General features: G+C 40.3%; 1 protein-coding gene across 5 annotated transcripts in view; it reads left to right on the top strand.

Moving 5' to 3' along the window:
• The window catches only part of ANKRD44 (ankyrin repeat domain 44), a 286,791-nt gene that overhangs the window by 92,255 nt on the left and 173,296 nt on the right, over window positions 1–21,240 (top strand). For all 5 annotated transcript variants that reach the window (XM_012776977.2, XM_012776975.2, XM_012776976.2 and 2 more), the window contains exon 2: window positions 18,066–18,149. In XM_012776977.2, coding sequence (XP_012632431.2) covers window positions 18,066–18,149 — 84 coding nt within the window. The remainder of the gene's footprint in view (window positions 1–18,065; window positions 18,150–21,240) is intronic.

The raw sequence follows: 21,240 nt of genomic DNA, 5'->3' as shown, positions 1-21,240 counted from the left end.
GTGTTTCAAGTGAAAAAACAGAAAGGGGGAAGGAACCTGTTCCTTTTCTGATGTACTTTTTTTTTTTTTTTTTGGTCTGGCCATTGAGATGCTGGATTGATAAAATATCAGAGAGGTCATCTGAGAGGTCACCAAAAATAGAAATCACCTCTAAAAGAGAAGCAGCTTAGGACACCATCCACAGGCCCAGCTGTTTAATGAGGGGAATTATTATGCTGGGATGGAGTAAAAGAATGAATAGAATGTTGTGGCTGTGACTTAGACAACAAGGACCCTGGGAAGAATGTCCTGGCCTCACCAGTGAACTGGGACTGAGACCTGAATGGAGTTATTGAGGAAATGGACAGTGCAGTTTGCAGATACCTGTCTCCTTCCCTCCACACCATGATTTTCCAGTTGCTCGTTCTGTGGTTGGTTTTGGGGGAAAGCCAAACTCGTTCCCACAGCACCTAGCAATGGTCTTGAATACAGCAAGAGGAATTTTCATTTCATTTAGTGCAAGCCCACATTTAGTAAGTTTTTGATAATTTTTCTAATTTATTAGTTTAATATCTCATCCCAATTTTAAGATTGATCATTTCTACTTGAGGAATGACGTATTAAAATGTAGGTAAATTCTTCGTAGTTTCAAAGACTGAAATATACCGACAGCAGTCAGTCTGATTTACGTTCTCAGATATGATAGGAACGTAATTCTGAAGAGTGCTGGCCTTGCTATGACATAATTTTAAGATCTATCTTATGTGGCTCTTATGCTTAATGACTCTTTGAGAATTGGTGATGGAGGAGCCAGCCCCCTAACGTCCTTTCCCTACTATGTTAATATTGATAACATAATGACCCAATATGCTTTTCGTATGTATTTAGTACTTTCAGAAGTACTTTCACAATTGCTGTTTCCTAGAAGAGGTCTGACAGGGTGAACTCTGTGTTTGCTTTTGTCCATCCTTACACGTCTAGCCCAAGCAGAGTGATTGGCACATAATGTAATACAGGTTCTGTAATATTATTTACTGAATGAATGAATGAATGAATGAATGAATGAACAAACATCATCTGTCTGTGGAAAAATTGTCTTTTGTGAAACTGGTCCCTGGTGCCAAAAAGGTTGGAGACTGCTGGTGTAGTTGAAGTAGCATAGGATTTGGAGCTGGAAAGGTCTTCCCAGTGACTGGCAGTGACTTTGGGCCGTCCCCAAACCCTCCAAGCCCATTTCTCTCTCATGGAAATGGGGTGGAGGGCATGGCTTCAGATCTCACTTGTGAAAAATACAGAGAGATGACAGAAGGAAAGCAGTTAGCACAGGGGCTGCTCCACAGTGAACGCCAACAGATTGTTCTTCCCTTCCTCCAACCCTCCTTCCTTCCTAACTGGCCAGATAGGTAAAGCCCTGGATCCTAATACTAGAATTCCAGTGTCAGAGTCACAGATTAATGCAGTGGTTCTAAATCATCTGTCAGGCAGCTGAAATACTTTTTAAAAATACACACTCCTGGATCTCACCCTGTGGTTCTGGGATAGGGTTCAGGAATTTGTATTTTTTTTTTCAAGTTTCTGATGCTCAGCCACAATTGGGAGCCTTTGACCTAGTCCAACCTCTGACCGAGAGCAGGAATCCCTGTTATGTAGCCTCTGCTGGGACACGCCAGGGATGGGCAGCTCGCTGCATTTGGAGCCCCTGTGCGTGTGGGACAGCTGCTCTGGTAGCAGCCTCTGCCCTGGGCACTGTTCTCTATCTGCCTCTCTGCGAACACCCAGCCTTCAGATAGGCTCTGCCTTCTAGAGACGGATGAATTAGCCCACACATTTTTCCACATAGTCATTTTTCAGATATTTGAAGTTACTAGTACTATGTTCCTTCAAAAGTTTTTCTTTTCCAGGCTAAACATTCCTGTTCCTATAAACTAGAATTTGCTAGCTGGCGCCTGTGGGCTACATCCGGTCCACAGATGTGTTTTGTTTGGCCTGTGGTGTTTGAAAAATATTGAATAAGTTGCCAGCATTTAAAAATCAGGGCATTTCACTGAAATGTCCAGAGCTCTGACAACTCTTGAAAACTCAAATGATCTAGAGCCACAGTTCTAGCTTTGGGCAGAATGTTCTCCAGATTGTTGCAGCCTCAACCACTCCACGCTATTGTCTAGCCTGTGCCACTTCACTCATTTAGACCCTTCATTATTCTAGTTACATTTTTATATCTGTGCTTCAAAGTGTCAATTGGTCCCATCTTTAAAATTGTTTCTTTTTAAAAAATGATTTCATAATAACTTAACAATAAAATAATATAGCAAATTTGGGGAATTACAGAAAAATAGACAGAAAATGTATCTGCCAATAGACTTGTTTAGCATTTTTATAAATTTTCTTCTGCTTCTTGTTTTTCTGCACATATTTATATGTTATGAAGCTGGGATCACCCTGTAAGTAGTTTCATAGACTGCTTTTTCCACATCTTCCACATCTCATTAAAATCTCTCAGAAAGATCAATTTTTTTTTTTATTTTTTATTTTATTTTTTATTTTTTTTGAGACAGAGTCTCACTTTGTTGTCCAGGCTAGAGTGAGTGCCGTGGCGTCAGCCTAGCTCACAGCAACCTCAAACTCCTGGGCTCAAGTGATCCTCCTGCCTCAGCCTCCCGAGTAGCTGGGACTACAGGCATGCACCACCATGCCTGGCTAATTTTTTTTTTATATATATCAGTTGGCCAATTAATTTCTTTCTATTTTATAGTAGAGACGGGGTCTCGCTCTTGCTCAGGCTGGTTTTGAACTCCTGACCTTGAGCAATCCGCCCGCCTCGGCCTCCCAAGAGCTAGGATTACAGGCGTGAGCCACAGCGCCCGGCCAGAAAGATCAATTTTAATAATTAAAATATTCTTTTTTTATATATTGTGACATTTTTGCTTTTCTGTTGTGGCAAAATATACACAATATGAAACTTACCATTTTGACCATTTAAAAATGTGCGGTTCAGTGGTATTTATTACATTCACAATGTTGTGCAGCTATCGTCACTGTCTGGTTCCAGAACATTTTCATCACCTCAAAAGGAAACTTTGCATCCATTAAACAGTCACTTCCTACTCCCTTCTCCTCCCAATTCCTGGCAACCACTAATTTTCTTTCTGTCTCTATGGATTTGCCTCGTCTGGGTGTTTCATATAAATGGAATCATATAGCATATGGTCTTTTGTGTCTGGCTTCTTTCACTTAGCATAAAGTTTTCAAGGTTCACCCATGTTGTAGCATCTGTCATTATATACCATTCCTTTTCATGGATGAATAATATTTCATTGTGTAGCTATATCACATTTTGTGTATCTGTTCATCAGTTGCTGTCAGTTGATGGACATTTGGGTTGTTTCAGCCTTTTGACTGTTGTGAATAGTGCTGCTGTGAACATTAATGTATAAATTTTTGGTTGAACACCCATTTTCAGTTCTTTGGGGTATGTACCTAGGAGTGGAATTTCTGGGTCATGTGGTAATTCAATGTTCCACCTATTGAGAAGCCACCAGACTATTTTTCCACAGCAGCCGCACCAGTTTACTTTCCAATCAGCAATGTTCCAATTTCTTCAGATTCTCACCAATGCTTATTTTCTGGTTTTTGTTTGTTTGCTTGTTTTGTTTCAGTGTGTTTGAAATGGTATCTCATTGTGGTTTCATTTGTTTTCTCTAATGACTAATGATGTTTTCATGTGCTTTTTTGGCCCTTCGTATATCTTTCTTTGGGTTTATGTATTGTAACTTATTTAATAATTTCCCTAGCTTTGATGTTGGTTCTCTGTAAGTTTTTGCTGTCATAAATAGCATTACTATGAAAATCTTTATATAAAAATTATCTGCATGGCTCGTTATTTCTATAGGATAGTGTTCCTGAAGTGGGATTCTTGAGTCAAAGGTGTAGCATTTCTGAGGCATCGATATGAAGAATCAGATCCAATACTGCGTGTGTGACGGATACATGCAGGTGACCTGGACAGCCTTTCTAAGGGCCTGTCCTAGGATTTCCACCCATGACTTACCACATCAGAGGCTCATTGGGGTGGGGCACAATTTCCCAGGGGGTTTTGATATGCAATCCAGCTAAAAATTCAGCCAAATTTCTTCTGCATCCATTTAGGTCTTAAAAAAAGAGAGAGGCCCTTTAGGACTGCACACAGTTGTCCACCATTCTGAGTAGGTTGATCCTGTTACTTCCCCTGCTGTGGGTGGCGTGCTCGGGGGTCCTAGCATTCTGGCAGGGCGAACTTCCCATCACCTAGACCCCTTGCTGGGTATTTTCCCACCTAAAATCTGGTCTTCCCCCTTCTTGTTCTTGGGGAGTTGATCATTTAGAACCCATCTTTTCTCGTGAGGAAACAGAGGTTTCTGTCTGCTTTGTGAGTGGCCCTTGGTCATATAACGCCTACTGATCCAATCCAGGCTAGACCAGGGCTCTGGCTCCTCAGATCATTTCTTTCCACTTCCCTCAGTCGCGTTGTTTCAACATTTGTGATTGGTCATGATTCAAGAAGCAAAATGTAGTTGCATAATGCCACATGTGCTCAGAGTGCTCTTAAAGAGAGAACATGCCTTAACATGTCTGGGCTGGCCATTTCCCTCACATGAGACTGGGTTTTACTGCCTTTGACCAAGGCCACTTTCATCCCTGGGTGGAGGAAGGGCAGCCAAAGGTCCCCCTCTGTCAGGACAATGATCTCAAAAGAACTGTGGTCATATTGTGCATTTTAAACCACTGGAACGTTGCACATTGACCTGGTAACAATTGCTATGACTTTTGACGTTAGGTGTGTAGTGCAGATTCCCAAATCTAGATTTAACATGCAAAGACACTAATGGGGTCTCCACATCATTTAGAGCCAATGTTGGGGAGGTATTGGTGAAGAGAATGGTGTGAAGAGTCACCAAGAAAGGTGCCAACCTCAGTTATGGTCAGTTGGGCCACAGGAGGCCTTAGGACCCTACTTCCCTGTTACTGTGTCTCGGGCCTCAGTTGCCTTTGTGGTTGGGCTAGTACAATGGTGGTCAGGGGCATTTTATAAAATTCTGGTGCTAAGCAGAAACACACAGCAAATTAGGTTTTATTGAAACTCAATAACTCACTTTCCTTATTAAAAGCCTTTATTTTCTCTGTAATATGACTGTCAAGATTATATCTTCAAAGTTGGCATTCAAGTTAACATCCTAGGAGTGAATCTTGTTTTCCTAATGTTAAAAAAATATGTCAAAAGCTAATTTTAGACTGAAAGGGACAGTGAAACAAAAGAGAACCATAGGCTTCTCTGTGGTGCCCTTCAGTTAAAAGTTACACATACCTTTTGAATCTCAAGTCTTTGAGATAAAAAGCATATTAGTTTATTCATGCCTATTTCATTTTCAGAACTTTCTCATAGAGCTACTTATATTCAGTATCAAGGCATAATATATACATGGCACATACATTGAGCTATCAAATCATATTTACCAATATGAGAAAGTTTAAAACATGTTAAATATGTTTTGTATTTAAATAGATTTGGATAAATTGCAAACATATTATTACATACAGTGAAAGACCAATACTGTAGTGACTATTAATGTCAACATTTTAACAACGTTTTTGGTTATCAAAATGACTACTTTTGGCCGGGCGCTGTGGCTCACGCCTGTAATCCTAGCTCTTGGGAGGCCGAGGCGGGCGGATTGCTCAAGGTCAGGAGTTCAAAACCAGCCTGAGCAAGAGCGAGACCCCGTCTCTACTATAAATCGAAAGAAATTAATTGGCCAACTGATATATATATAAAAAATTAGCCGGGCATGGTGGCACATGCCTGTAGTCCCAGCTACTCGGGAGGCTGAGGCAGAAGGATCACTCGAGCCCAGGAGTTTGAGGTTGCTGTGAGCTAGGCTGACGCCACGGCACTCACTCTGGCCTGGACAACAAAGCGAGACTCTGTCTCAAAAAAAAAGAAAAAAAAAAATGACTACTTTTTTTTTCTTTTTAGTTTTTTTTTATTTTAGAGGCAGTGTCTCACTGTGTCACCCAGGCTGGAGTTCAATGATGTGATCATAGCTCACTACAACCTCAAATTTCTAGGCTCAGGCAATCCTTTCACCTTAGCCTCCTGACTACCTAGAACTATAAGCATGTGTCACCATACTCAGCTAATTTTAAACTATTTTATAGAGACAGGATCTCACTATGTTGTCCAGACTGGTCTTGAATTCCTGGCCTCAAGGGATTTTCCCACCTTAGCTTCCCAAGTGCTGGGACAACAGGAGTGACCTATTGTGCCCAGCCAGGACTGACTTTTTTGTTTAAATCACAATCACTTAAACTTCGTAATTGCTTTATTCCATGGTATTCATGTTATTTTCCAGATGGACAGGAACAGCTTAAAAGACTGTTATTGTTTGAAGGGCACAGAACAAGGTGGAGTGAGTGTGTGTGTGTGTGTGTGTGTGTGTGTGAGAGAGAGTGTGTGTGTTGGCAGGGGATGGGTGGGGCATGGGAAGGATAGGGAGGGAAGAGATTTGGGGTATTTGCAAGCGAATCCTGGCTGGAAGTAATCCATTTTAAATCGGTGTTACTGTAATGTTCAGTGTCAGCCAAGCTTGGGATTCTTTATGTCTTTAAGCAGAAGCAAGGGGTGGGGATGTGGAAGGGGTACGGGAGGATGGTGTTTGGAAATGCTGTAATTTGGAGAAGGGACTGCTTATTGTCACTTTCCCGAACATACACATGTCTAAAGTCAGTGCTGTGCCCTGGCTCATTAGTCACTCCAAAATACACTTTTCTCCCCCATCCATCTAAACCATTCCCAGGCCTCGTTCAAGTCCTGCCTCCTCCACAGACACTACTCTGCCTTCTTAGCCCTCCTTGTTCCCCCCTCTTTTAAATCAGAGAAGGTTCCTAGGATATCAAAACCAAAGGGGCCTCCAAGTTATCTCTCCAATCTGTCATTGTGCAGAAGGACAACTTGGCATCCATTTGCATGAAGTCTGTAGAACACAGTTCAGTTCTGTTTTACACAGTTTAATTGTTTTGTATGGGTTAGGCTTATTTCCCCAGCTATATTTGGCACTCTCTGAGGAAGGGACTATGTCACACATTTCTTTTGTATATTTCATAAAAATAGCATATTATAGGTGCTCAGAAAACACCCTCGACTCTGTAGCACTTCTCTGCGTGATGCATCAGCTTGGATAGATGCTGGGAGAGGCTTGCTTGTTGTGGCACAAACTAGAAACAACCTGAATGTCCATCCAAAGGGGAATAATTGAATATGTTATGATATATCCATATGATGGAATATTATATAGTTATTAAATTGAAACAAGTTAATCCTATAGCTACTGACCTCTGGGGGATGTCCTCAATATATTATTATTATTGCAAATTACAAGAGAGGGAAAAAATACCATTTTTGTGATAATAATGTTAATATTGTATATCTGTATCTGTATTTTTATATGTCAACAGGAACATGGTGAAAGATGTCAAAGGATACACATTAGGTTGTTAACACTGGTGATGGAAAAGGTTATTCAGTTTTTTCTTTATCTGACTTTGTATTATTGCAGTAGGAAAACTACTGAGATTGAAACTCAGCAAATATAAGATAAAGAGAAAATGCATGGGGGTTTTGATGCGTTAGATAGTCTCTCTCCCATAATCCTTCCTCCTATTTTTCAAACTTTGTGTGATCAGAAAAAAATGAGTTTATCCTTGACAAATTTTAGAGTCAGGAAATAAAGATAAAGAAATAAAGATAGCATGTATTTGGGTTAGCTATACTTGCTTTGTTTTGTTCTTTCAGCTCAAGATATCAAGATATGTTTTTTTTTTTTTCTTTCTTTCTCATGACATGAAGATAAGCTTTATTTTTACCAAAATCTAAACTGTGAAGGTAGCACCCAAATTGAAAGCCTTGAGGCTCTGGTTTCTGTGGTGGAGTGGAGAGAGAAGTAGCAGGGTGTACTGATGCAGGATGCTAACTGACTTCAGAGCCCCAGGAACTTCCTGTCCCACAGCCGAACAGAGCACGGCGAGCACTGGAGGAGCTTGCACAAGTGAAAGAGCAAAGAAAGCGAATGCTGCAGAACTTCCGGTGCTCCTCTGCTGACATGGGGCTGCTCCAGAGAGCTGTGTATTCTACAGAGGAAGTTGGTCAGAGTCTTTCTGAATGTAGGCAGCCAGGCCTGAGGGCGTTAGCCCTTGCTACATAAAAGGTGAGGATAGTTCATTTACCTTTTAGATCTGCATCTTAACTACCAATAAGAATGTTCCTCCTACAAATACATGAATGGGCAAAAAAAAGAATAAAAAAAATGTTCCCCCAACCACTGAGGGATACTCCGTCCCCAGGAGCCCTCACCCAGACTGTTGTTGCAGTCTCCTAACTGGTCGTACCCCTCCAGACTTTTCCTCCAGTTCACCACACAATCCATTTCTAGAGTGATTCTCCTAAAGCACAACTCCTAGGTTACCCCTCTGCTCAAAACCCATCCGTGGCTACCCAGTTCTACAGAAGAGAGTCCAAATTTCTTAGCCTGCCATTCAAGGCCTTCCATGACAGGATCCCTGTCTACTCCTAAGCTTACCTCCTTTCTCTCATGCTCAAGCCAAATAAAACTGTTCCCTGTGCCTGTTGAGTCTCCCCAGCTACTGTTCACAGTCTTCTGAATGAAAGGAGGGATATCTCCTTCCCATTCCACTCATCTCTGCTGTTTAATCCTCCGCAGTGTCCAGTGTTCATTTCAAAGGCTGCATCTTTCAGGAGGCCAGAGGAAATGTCTTTCCCTTCTCAGTGTACTTCTCCTGTGGTGCCTGCCTTACGCTCTAGCTGTGCGTACTTGTGTACTTCCTGTTACACCTTGGGAACCCATTCCTCGGAGAGACTGACTAAAACATCTCAGTGTCTGAATTTCTTACACTTAGTGAATGTCTTATGCTTAATAAATCTTTGTTTGAATTGAATTGAATATGGTTATCTGAAATGTACCAGATTAATTTTTAGAAAACATCTTTCATCTCTTGTTGGTGGGGGTAGTGTGTAGAGAAAAAAAAGGAAATATGAACAGGGTTGATGTCTCCACAAGGAAATATGATATGGCTGTACTTTTTTTTTTAATAGAATTTCCCATTTTATATTATCTAATGTTTTTCAGTCTCTTAGGCTCCTCTCTCTTCCTGCTGTCTTATCGTTTCCCTTTGAAATCTATCACCGAATGAATGCCCTTGCCAGGATGTTGGGTGGGGAAATTGACAAGATGCTTCCCAGAAGACTCCACTGAGGGGGTCTCTAATAGATTCGCATTCCTTGTGACTTTTCTGGCTTTCTGGGCAGCAGGGGACCCTCCAGTCATCTCAGGCAGAGCCTAACCCAGGTCCTAGTCAAGCCTTAGATTTGATTGAGAGTGGTCAGAACAACCCGGATCAGGAAGGTGACTCACTTTTGCACAGGTCCCTAATCCCTCACTTGTGAAGAGGTGGTGAGAGTTTAACTGCTAAGAATGTACATGAAATTCAAAGAAAGAGAACTAAAGAAAGAAAGGAGAGGGCTTAAAGGAAAATTGCGATGGGCTTTGGAAAGACTTGGTTGTGTAAAAAGTGGCTTGCTGGTGTTTTGAAAGAATCCAGGTACTAAGAAATATTAGACAAACCCAATTTGGGGTTGCCTGAATCATGAAGGACTTACTGTGATGAGTTAACCCATATAGCTCATATATGATAATTCCAACCCCCTCAAATACAGCAAGAGATTGCCACATTTCTACTGAATACCTTTTATTTCCTCATATTGATTTTGTTGTTGTTTTTAAAGAACACTTGAATTTCTTTACGTAGCTTCCAATTTCTGAGTCTCAAAAATTATAATTACTCAAGACTGCAGAAAATAATGCTATAGTTATGGATCATTTTCTTCCATTTTTGTAAGGAATATTTTTCATTGTTGCCCTTTTTATGATAAGAGATGCACACACCAGGTTTTAATAAAAAGTCCTGTTTTACAGTGCATCCTAAAACAGACAACTACTTTCTGTATTTGAACGAAGAAATTATACTGAATATACCTACAACCCTGAAAATCATCTTCTGCCACATACTTTTCCCCCCACAAACATCACTAAAATGGTTTATATTGATTAACATTATTAAATCACTTCTCATATTTGAAACCACAGGAATTCAATATGCCGTAAGATACAGCTATATAAACAATGTAACCAAAACTAAGATAGGAAATAAAACTTCTATAACAATTTTTCAAAACAGGAAACTGTTGTAGAAGTATAGATTGTTGTTGTTTTTGTTTCACTAAAATTAGATTGAGTTAAATATTCTGTATGAACTAAAGTCTTGGATCCATTGTGCTCTTGGTTAAATTAACTTTCTCTAAAAGTTAACTCCCAACACTATTTAATTAACCGAGCTAAAGTTTAGATTTGATCTCAAGCCATTTGAAACTAGACAGAATGAAAAAAGATGTGGGTAGTTGGCAGCAGATCCTGATAAAAATATGGCACTTGGCAGAGTATGTCTGCCTTGTTTTGCTTTGCTTTTCTCTTTATGGATGTGGCCTATTTTTGAAATGTTATGATTTAAATTCAGCGATCAAGTGACAAGTCTGACAAAACAGAGCTTACATCCGCAGAGGTTCTATGGGGGGGGAAATGGAAGTGTTCCAGAACTAAGGGAAGTAACCTCGATTTCACCTGGAAACATTAGTGTCTCGGGGGCAGGAGATTTGGGCTATATATGAAAAAAAGAAGGAAAGTGGCCAAGATTATGTGCCAAACTTGCATCCAGGAATAGAGCAGACATCAAAAACTGAAAACAAGGTCTGTCGTTTCCACCATATCCTGGTAAGTAGCACCTGGGTGTAGCTTGTGATGAAGGAAGATGGAAATGTTTTTTCCTAGGATGGCTTGGATTGTGGCAGCAGTCTTCTCGCTGGGTCTCTAATGCCAATCTCTCTTCTTCCAGTGCTCAGTGCACACTGTGGCCAGATTAAATGTTTGCAGAAACTCCATCCCTTTCTCTTGCTCAAGACCCCAGTTCCTGTTTGTCCACAAGATTGGGGTTAAAACTTTTTATGCTGGTGTGCCACTCTCCCCACCCAGCTAGTCACTTTTTTAACCTCACCATCTATTATTCTTCAACACGAAAGATTTTTTGCACAGTCTAATGCTTCAAAATTCAGCTTAGCACCCACCTTTTCCATCTTTCTGATAACTCAAACCCACACTGGGCCTCCATACTTTGAAAGATTGTAACCTTTGCTTTCTGTCTTTTGGTAAGATTATTTCATTGCTAGCTATTTTTTTGATGTAGAGGAACTACATTTAGAAATATATACATATATTTAGGCACTATATAATGTAAAAATACACACACATATAGGGAGAGAATATATATCATATATGGTGGCTTTTTCCTTAGTATATAATATTTCTCCATAGGGAGAATGTTGAAACTGAGGTTGAATTCCTGATCATGAATTATATATATTATATGACGTTATTACAGTGTAAACATGACATGTGAGAGAAAGTACCGAACTGGGAGAATCGGGAAAACTAAGTTCTAATCTCAACTTTGCCACTCACAGGGAATTAGTGGCAGCTCCAAACAGGGAAGTCATTTTCTTCATGACCATCAGAAGATCATAAAAGAAAGTGTAATTACACATGTTTATGATAATCTTAAGTAGTAAAATTATAATCTCAAGTCCTATCAAGCAGGCATAAATAATGGCACATTTTAATTAGTCATAGAGAGATGATGTATTACTTCAGTGAGTTATTACTGGTTTATAGGTTAGACTTCTGAGTACAGACAGACTATGGTGACATTTTTGAGGTTGCCTAGTATAGCAAAGGCCAACCTAGGCTCAGCTTGGTTTTTGCTTCCCTGCCTATGAAAGCTTCTCTCCCAATATGATGGGCTTCTCCTTTAGAGGTGGTGTGGAGTGAGTTATAATCCTAACTCAATTTATTTGTTCTGTAATGTTTGAGGAGATCTTTCAAAATCCCTTATTTTTTCTTTTGTAGGATGGACATAATGTACTTACTTGTGAAGGTTTTTGAGCTTAACTCAAAGTAAAAAATAATCACTATTTTTATCGAGTGTACAGTAGGCATCCAGCCCTCACAGGGGGCATTGCATATATTATACCATTTCTTAAACACATCTTGTAAAATGGCTGTCATAACCCCATTTTATAGATGAGGAAACTGAAATTGGAATGGCTAGGATTTAATCCTAGGTCAATCTGATACCATAGCATTAATCTTCCTACTATAGTCAAAAAAAGAGAGAGGTTGGAGGTTAGTAAAAATCAACATTGCCTCCAAATTTCAGTTTGACTGATACAGTTGTTTCATCATTTCCTTTTGCCTAACCTTTTGTAAATAACTACTAGCAAAGCTGACATGCCTGGCTTTTATTTTACCTCGGGTTAGCTATTCTCTGGTGAAGATGCTAATGAGTAGCATAAAAGAGCACAGAAACCACCAAAGAGAATCTCAGGAAATGAAGGAGCAACAAAGGATGTGAATGTTCCAAAAACTCAGTAGATGGTCCTTGAATAACAATTTGATAGTCAGTGCCTACATGTTATTTTCATTTTGGAAAAGCTTACATAATAAATTAATTTTCTCCTTTTTTTGATTAAATATAGCTCCTTTTCACAGGAATGAACCAATAGACACTTAGTGAGAGGGTATTACTATTAGTTAAAATTTTATGTTTTTTCTCTTTTTATTAATAATTGGAAATATGATATACACTTATGCTACAGCAGAGCCCATAGGAGACATTTTTAGACATGTAGTGCTGCCACACTCCCTGATTTTTAAAAAAATGTTTGCGAGGACTCAGTATATTTTGTATAGTTCTTATGGTTCTTAAGAGAAACAGATTTTGATTTTATGACCATCATTATCTTTCTGTGATGGAGTGAACTTCTCCCCAAGTAAAGAGTGATCTATATTCAGGAAATGCTTAATGGCATCCTTGCAGCAGATCACACAGCAGGACCCCCGTGAATAGAGCCAGCTTGTTTTGTCCATTAAATCTAGTGACTCGATCAAATTTTTATTATCCTTTTGCAAAAATGCAAGCGCTGCCTCATACAAAAACCAGTTGTTACCTAATGGAGTGTTTCAGCTTGTTCATATAAGTTGATGGCTTCACATGGCCAGATTATTGCTGCATCAGCTATTAGCTACTAATAACACGCTCCCTTCTTGCTTTAATGACATACTGTACTCAGAATGCTTAAGTATGGACAGATGCTTAGGAATATCATTTTTTTCCTTCTTGGGTATTGATTGCTTCCCAACACCCACTCCTGATTAGAATGTAAGATGTTTTCTTTTAGACATGGAGTCTTTACTTAGTCTAATCAGAAAAAGATAAACAACACACCAGGAATTTGGAAGGAAATTCTGGAGCATCTTCTGGATGCTTCTTGGACTTATTAAACATTGGCCGTAGTTACTGATGCTCAGTGATAGCCTTTGTCACTCTACTCATCTTCCAAAGCCAATTTATTAGTCAGGAGCATGCAGCTCTGACAAAGGGAAAGTGAAGTGCACTGTACAGTGGTTTTAGCAAAAGTCAAGATGGTGGTTTCCTTAGGGGATTTTGCCAGGTGGTGGTGGCGGGGATTGGTGATGTCACTGCTGGCCGGAGTGGGTTCTCTAACTAGCCAAGCACTCTCTGTAGGACTTGTGATGGCTTCATTCTTAAATGGAGGGTGTGTCTGATGCCACTAGTAGTAACATATTTTTAGTGGAATTGAGGAAATAATTGATTTGGTGTTTGCAGATGATGAAAATGATAATTAAGCACCTGGGTTTTAGATAGCTTAATTCTTATATCCTAAAAACCTGAACCCTCAGGGATTGATAAGAAATTTTTTTGTGTGTTTGATGGTACACGGTATGTGTGTTTACTTATTACTAAGAACTGTCTCATAAGTTTAAGTTCTTCTCTGTCTTAAATAAAGTGGATCTTTCAACTCTCTCACTTCCTTAATTACACAATCTGAACCTTTGCTTTTATCTCCCAGGTAACAAGTTACCATCTTGCTCCCCCTAGTGGAATTGTAACTCTACTTCAAAGTTTGAGAATAACTATCACTAGTACATTTGATTTAGCATCTTATTTTTGGAAATCAAGTATTTTCAGTTTGTTTTCAGTGTGAGAGTAAAGACAAAAAAATCTTTAATTGGATGGGATGATAGGGGATATGGGTAGAGAAAGTGATTTTCTCCTGATAAGGTTTCAGTTCCAAGTGTTAGCAAGGTCAGTTGTAAAATTTATAATGGCTGCCAAATTCAAGGGGCCCCTCTGTTCTGCACATCTATCTTAGAGGGGTCAAGCTATCAGCCTGGCAGACAGTCACCTCTAGAAGGCAGCCATCAACACTCCTGGAAGAAGCAGTAGGAGGCTGGTAATTGGTGATGTTGAAAGACAAGGACAGGTCGCATTTGAAAAACAAATTCCACTTGTGCTATTGGTAAATTAGGCCCAGGAAATATCCTTCTGCCTTGAGAATCTAGGTGAGGGACTCTGCTGATATTTGCAGCATATGGTAATCATTTCCAGTTTACAGCTGCTAAGCATGCTAGGAAAATTCTACCAATTGAAGCTGAAATAGCTGCACACCTCTCTTAAGAATTTATATTTCTTTATGGAATGATGATCAATGATTTCATGGTATCTGAATCTCCTTTTTTTTCCCTGCCACTATTTATTTTTCACAGTTTTAAACCCTGTTAGGATTTTGTGTTTATTCACTTTTGTAGCCTATTGCACACAAAGCACTCTTGCATTGTATATGCTAGGGCTGAAATGTGTGAAACCTCTAAAAGAAATACCTTCATGTGCCAAGGCTTAGGACTCTGCTCTTGGATAGGTAAGGCTTTGCTTCTAAGCCTTATCAAGGTTAAGGCAAAAGCTACAAAAGTTATAATGGTTGCCAAATCAATGGTCAACAGAGTATAAATCCTTCATACTTATGAGCAAGAATATTGTAATTAGAATATTCTCCCTTTAAAAAATTACATAATACAGACAGTATTTAGATACAGTTTTCCAAATATTTATTCTCAGGTGAAGTGTTTACCTGGGGGAAAATAAAACAGCAGGACTGGATTAAAATTCCAACAAAAGGGAATACCAAAGTGCACTCTGGGCATGTTTTATTTGGGAGTATGGAGAACAAAAAAAGAAACATGCATAATGCTTAAAAAATAAATACTACTTGCTCAAGACTCACAGTAATTTCGTTCAAGAATTGCATCCATGCAGACATGCAGCTTCAATACAAGCAAAGTGTGTTATCTGTGAAGTTCTGTTTTGGACTTCCACGATACTTGGATTTATAGTTGTGAAAGCTATTCTGTCACGGTGGCCACACAGCATAGCTGGGGCTGCAGATGTCCGTCTAGCAAGGCTTTGGGCTGTGGAGAACAGGAGCTTTTCTGTTCCACAGAAAGTGAAGGGGGTTTATATCTGAATCAACATGTGTCTCTATGCATATATGCATGAGTGTACACAGGTATGTGAATGCACCTGTGGGTATATGTATGCAGACATGCGACTGCAGCATTGGAAGAGTTAAGACAATAGCTCAGACTCTTCTTCTCAATGGCTTCTGGGAATTCTGTGCATCGGAAATACTCTACCAAGTAGTTTTTTTTAGCAGCACTAGGCCCCAGAGGTCTTTGGGAAAGTCCACACACCACTCCCTGCTGAGGGCCTGGCGCTGGCATTCTTCTCTGGCAGCTTTGTCAGGGTGCCTCTTTTGGGGAACATTCCAGCCATAGCTTGGAACACTCACCTTCCTTGAGAAGTGTGAGGACTGAGCGAATGTAGCAGGATCTGCAAGCATTCCTTACACGCAGGGGCAGGGAGCTTTGCTCACTCAGTGTGTTCCCTTAAAGTGACTGACTAGTGTGTGTTAACTCCTGGCTTAGGGTGATTCCTTAGAATCTTAACTTCTCAACTGTTGATTGACCTCAATCGATTTAACCCTAAAATCTTGTCAGACTCCGCTTCTATTTAAGGCCGTATGGTTGTTGGGGTTTGTTGTTTGTTTTCTCTTAAGATTCAAAATGGCAGAAATGCACACATGAGTATTTGGCCACGAGCCACAGCAGATAGAGAGATATGAATGAGATGAACGAGATTCAGTATTTTTGTCGAAGCCCTGAATTTGTGTCTGACTCTGTGTCTTGTGTGAAATGTGGTTGTCACCATGGGGCAGATGTAACCTGGAGAGTTGGTTAGTCAGGAAGAGGACCATGGAACATTATTTTTATAGACATCTTGGATGATTCTTACGATCAGACAAGTTGGGGAAACTGCTATCGTCTAATTGTCTACTAGGACTATGTATTTCCAAAAGTTGTGAGTGGATGTGTGTGTGCGTAATTGCCAAGGATTTTAAAGTTTTTTTTAAAAAATTGTCAAATATTCCATGTTGGCATCATTAAACACTTCTTAATGAAAACATCTGTGATTTGTGTAGGGTTGTATGGTTGCAGAGGATTTTCTCTTATATTATCTCATTTGATCCCAATAACAATCCTGTGGGGAGGCTGGCCGCGCTGATCATGCCCACCCCCGCACTGCACGTGGGAAACGGGCTCAAGCATGTGGCTGGCGAGTGGTGGGGCTGGCTTGGAACAAGATCCTTCACCCTGTGGGGCAAACCCAACATCAACCCCAGAGCTTACCACTCTTCCTCTTTGTCCACACGCTCCAGTCACCAGGCTGATGACTATGTTTCTAACATATCTGATTCTTTGCACATCCATGCCTTTGCATACCTTTTCTCCCTCTGCCTGGAATGTCCTTCCTTCCCTGTCTGCAAACTCATACTCATTCCTTAAGGTGCCTTCCATGAAGCTTTGCTGGATACACTCTTCATCATCCTGCCTCCTACCCAAGCAGAGCTAGTTGCTCTTTCAGCTGTGTTTCTGTCACACTGTATAGATCCCTCTACTGTAAGTTGGGCTCTTATTTAATGTAGGCAAGTTCAATAGTAAGAGCTCAGTAAGGTGCGTCTCTTGCTCCCTGACCTGCCATCACGCCACTTACTCCAAACAGGCAGTGGTTGTAATCATGTTTGAAACAGTCAGTGTTTGTTGGCTAAAGCCATGGGAAGTGTCAGGGAATAATTTTGAGGGTTTTCCAAACATTGCCAAAGGAGTGTTCAGATGGCCAGAAACATGGCCATTAGTATCCTCTAGAAATGGAATTCTTTGAGACTGCTAAGGAACATTGTCTAATAAGAAGTAGAGGAATGTTACGGGATTGTCTGTCTTAGTTTGCTTGGCTGCTATAACAAAATACTACAGACTAGGCGCCTTAACGAACAGAAATTAATTTTCTCACAGTTCTGGAGACTACAAGTCCAAGATCAAGGGCCATCAGGGTTGGTTTATGGTGAGGCCTCTCTTCCTGACTTGCAGAGGTCCACCTTCCTGCTGTGGCCTCACATGGCCTTTCCTTCTGTATGAAGGCACAAAGGAACTTGAGAGCTCTGGTGTCTTGTCATCTTTTTATAAGGACACCAACCTTTTCGGATTAGGGCCCCAGCCTTATGACCTAATTTCATCTTAATTATCTCCACATACAGCCACATTGGGGGTTAGGGCATATAACGTATTAATACTGGGGAGACACAGTTCAGTCTATACAGGCGCTATATACACAAAGTCACATATTTAGTAGTTTCCTTGTTGGAATTTAAGTGTTTATCAAGGAAAATTTGAACTATGGGTGATTTTCATGTTAAATTCACTTTAGTTCATAGCCCCAGATTAGAGGTGACTATCTGACATGACCTTTAGGTCACATTATTGTTATTTCTTTATATAAATTTCTCCCACACTGGACTTCTAGGGAGGGTAGGTCTGAGTCTTATTCATTTTTATCTGCCAATTGATAATTATTGGATGAACTTTTAGGGGGGGGGAAATCCTCTTCTCACCATCTATATCTGAATGCAATCAAATATATTGATTATAGTTCTAATTCCCATTCTCATATGTTTGCAGCCACCACTGGTCCAGGCAATCTTCAGCGGTGATCCAGAGGAGATACGGATGCTCATCCAAAAGATTGAAGATGTGAACACTCTGGTAAGACATGCTGAGGTTTACCCTGGAGCAGGGAAGGGCTCTTAACCCTTTCTGTACCATGGACTCCTTTAGTATCTGGTGAAAGCTCTGGACTGCTTCTCAGAATACTGTTTTTAAACCCATAAAATAAAATATATAGGGTTAGGAAGGAAATTGATTATATTGAAATAGAGTTATCTAAATGTTAAAAAATCTAATTTGTGATATAATATATATGCTTCTTCATCAACATATTTAAACAATAAGATACAACAGGAGATCTAATAATGACCATGATTTAAAATTAGTGATGAGCATAATAAATATTTTGAGTTGTCTGCAACAACTGTTAATGTGATATGAATATACCTGTGATTTCTATTGGTGACAGAAGAAATCGAGGTACTGCTGATGCTGCTGTGGTTTGTTGCCTATATTCATAATGGAAGGAAATGTAATTTTCAATTAGAAGTCAGTGAAAATAAAGATGTGATATTTAGAACCCATGCCTTGCAGCAGGGGTTGGCAACCTATGGTCCGAAATACATTTTTTTTCTACAGGCTGCCTGCTAAAAATGGTTTTTATTTTTTAAACGGTTGGGAAAAGTCAAGATAAGAATAATGTTTTGTGATGTGAAAATGGCACAAAATTCAAATTTCAGTGTTCACAAATAAAACACTGTAGGAACATGGCCATGCTCATTCATTTACATGTTATCTGTGGCTGCACTTGTACCACAACAGCAGAGTGGAGTAGTTGTGACAGAGACTATAGGTGGTCCACAAAGCCAAAAATATTTACTGTCTGGCTCCTTAGAGAAAAAAATTGCTGAGCCATGTCCTAGAAGGTCCCTGAACCTGGGATCAATACATGAACTAGGCATTTCATGTACCCTCTGAAGTCATAAGTAATAAATGTGTGCACTTGTGCACATATATATTTTTCTGTGAAAAGGCATTTCATCAGATCCTTAAAAGGATCTGTGACCTCCAAAAGATTAAGAACCATTGAGTCTGGAAGGTCTTGTAACAAACCAACCAACCTGCAATTAAAAAAGGAAAAAAAGATCAAGTCAATGATTTACCTTTTTCATAATTTTCAAAATTTTTCATAATTTTCTAGACCTGGATTGAACAAGCAATTACCTACAGTACATACTACTAATTCTCTTAATGTACTTCAATTGCAAAAAACTCAAGTGTACCAGGGAGAGGAGTTCTCTTTAAAATGTCTAGTGTTAGGTAGAAACAACAGAAAGCATCAAATACATCTTCAGTCTAAGAGGAGCTTTGCCACAGGAAAGTGAATTATGTCTAAAGGTGTATCCCTATCCTGTTGGCTGAATGCTTTATTCCAAAGGAGAGTCATTTGGTGTGGTTGTTGTCCCATGGCATTGCAGGTTGGTGTGGTTTTTTGCAAAAGCTTTTGGCAGCTTCTCCCCTACTGGCACTGAAAACAATAGGACAATGTTTTGTGACATTTTTTTGCAAGGCAAGCACAAAGGAGGCCAGGGACAGACTACTCAAGAAGGCAGCTGGGCATTTGTCCAGAGCCTGTGGGATGTGACCTGTGCTTCTGAGACGAGGCCAGGCAAGCAAGCTTGCTGTCCAGTGTTCTGACATCAGCAGAGTCCACCCAGCCGGTGTTGTGGCTATGGACCAAGCCCAGGCAAGCCTAGGGCCAAGTTGCTATCTTTTTCTGGCAATTATGAGCAAATAGAAATTTTGTTCCATCACTCATACCAGAAAAGATTGTAGTGGCCTCTGGATGGCCTTGATTTCCCTTTGGGAATGTGACACAGTTGTTGGCTTGTAAAGGTTAGGAAAGACTAACTGTAGTTTTAAATCCAACTGTATCACTGAAGTAGTTACATAGATCAACTACTGTAACACATAGACCTCTAAGTGTATGAATGGACGTTCGATACATGACATTTAGTTCTCCTATAAACAGATCAGAGGGGTGGCCCTTTTCTGCACAGGGTCCCAAGTATCAACATTCAATTTCTAAGATCCCCGTACAGGTTGTCTGCAGTCCTGCCAACACAAAGGGCAAAAAGAGCATGGAGGAAAAGCACAGAAGGATTTTTACGGGTCAGCTTAGAAGTGGCATAGGTCACCTCTGGTCATATTCCCTTGACCAGAACTCAGAACTCAGCCACACCTGATTACGAGGAAGGGTGGGGACTTAGTGTAGCTGTGTGTCCCCAGAGAGTCTGAGAACATGGATTTTGGTGAGTAGTTAGCAATTGTGGCCACATCAGGTTTTCATCTTACAGAATTCTAGGGAATTCCAGTGATACCACTATTTGCCTGTGAGGTGTCTTATTCATTCCACAGTTATTTATTGATCTGAGACTCTGTGCTAAGTGCTAGGGACACAGCGATGAGCTCTTTCCCTCCCGGGGCTGCTACAGCATGGCAGAGAGGTCAACAAAGGAGGAATCACACTGTGATGCATTTTTGAAAGGGAAAATTCCAGATGCATGCTACTAGGGGGTAGGTTATTCATGGGAATCTGATACCGTGATTCCTGAACTGAGGCCTGGGGACACGTAGGAATTTGCTTTGTATTTGTGGGCTGCTGGGGAAGGGGATGGAGGGAGGGAGAAGAATAGATGAATGCATGAGAGATTGAATGAATGAATGAAAGAGTGCAAGGAAGGCCTGGTTCCCCTCACACTTCTTTTAATTCCCCCTCACCTCCCCCACCCCCTCCCTCAGGAGTATATAAAGGAGATCATTTGACCCCATGCTCTCATCAGGTGTGTCATCTTAAACACTTTGCTGGGGCGGGTTAGGTAGTTTAGGGGAAGTGGTTTTTAGCAAAGGGCATTAAGTTGTCCTAATCCTCACTTCCTTTCCGATGTTTTCTCTACCACCCACCCCCAACCAGCCAAAGAAACCTACCTCTTCTCTCAGCTCCCACAGTTGTTGTACCTCACTGATCACTTTTGACGACTGCTTGAGTTATTTATATCTGTGTTTTAGTTTTGAAGAACTACAGTTGACCCTTGAGTAATGTGGGCTTGAACTGCGCAGGTCCACTTATACATGGATTTTTTCAACCAAACATGCATAGAAAATATAGTATTCCTGGGATGTCAAACCC

The sequence above is a fragment of the Microcebus murinus genome, chromosome 8 (genome assembly GCF_040939455.1).
Source record: "Microcebus murinus isolate Inina chromosome 8, M.murinus_Inina_mat1.0, whole genome shotgun sequence".
Classification (NCBI taxonomy): domain Eukaryota; kingdom Metazoa; phylum Chordata; class Mammalia; order Primates; family Cheirogaleidae; genus Microcebus; species Microcebus murinus.
The sequence above is the reverse complement of the archived record's forward strand: the minus strand, read 5'-3'. Positions and strand labels throughout refer to the sequence as shown.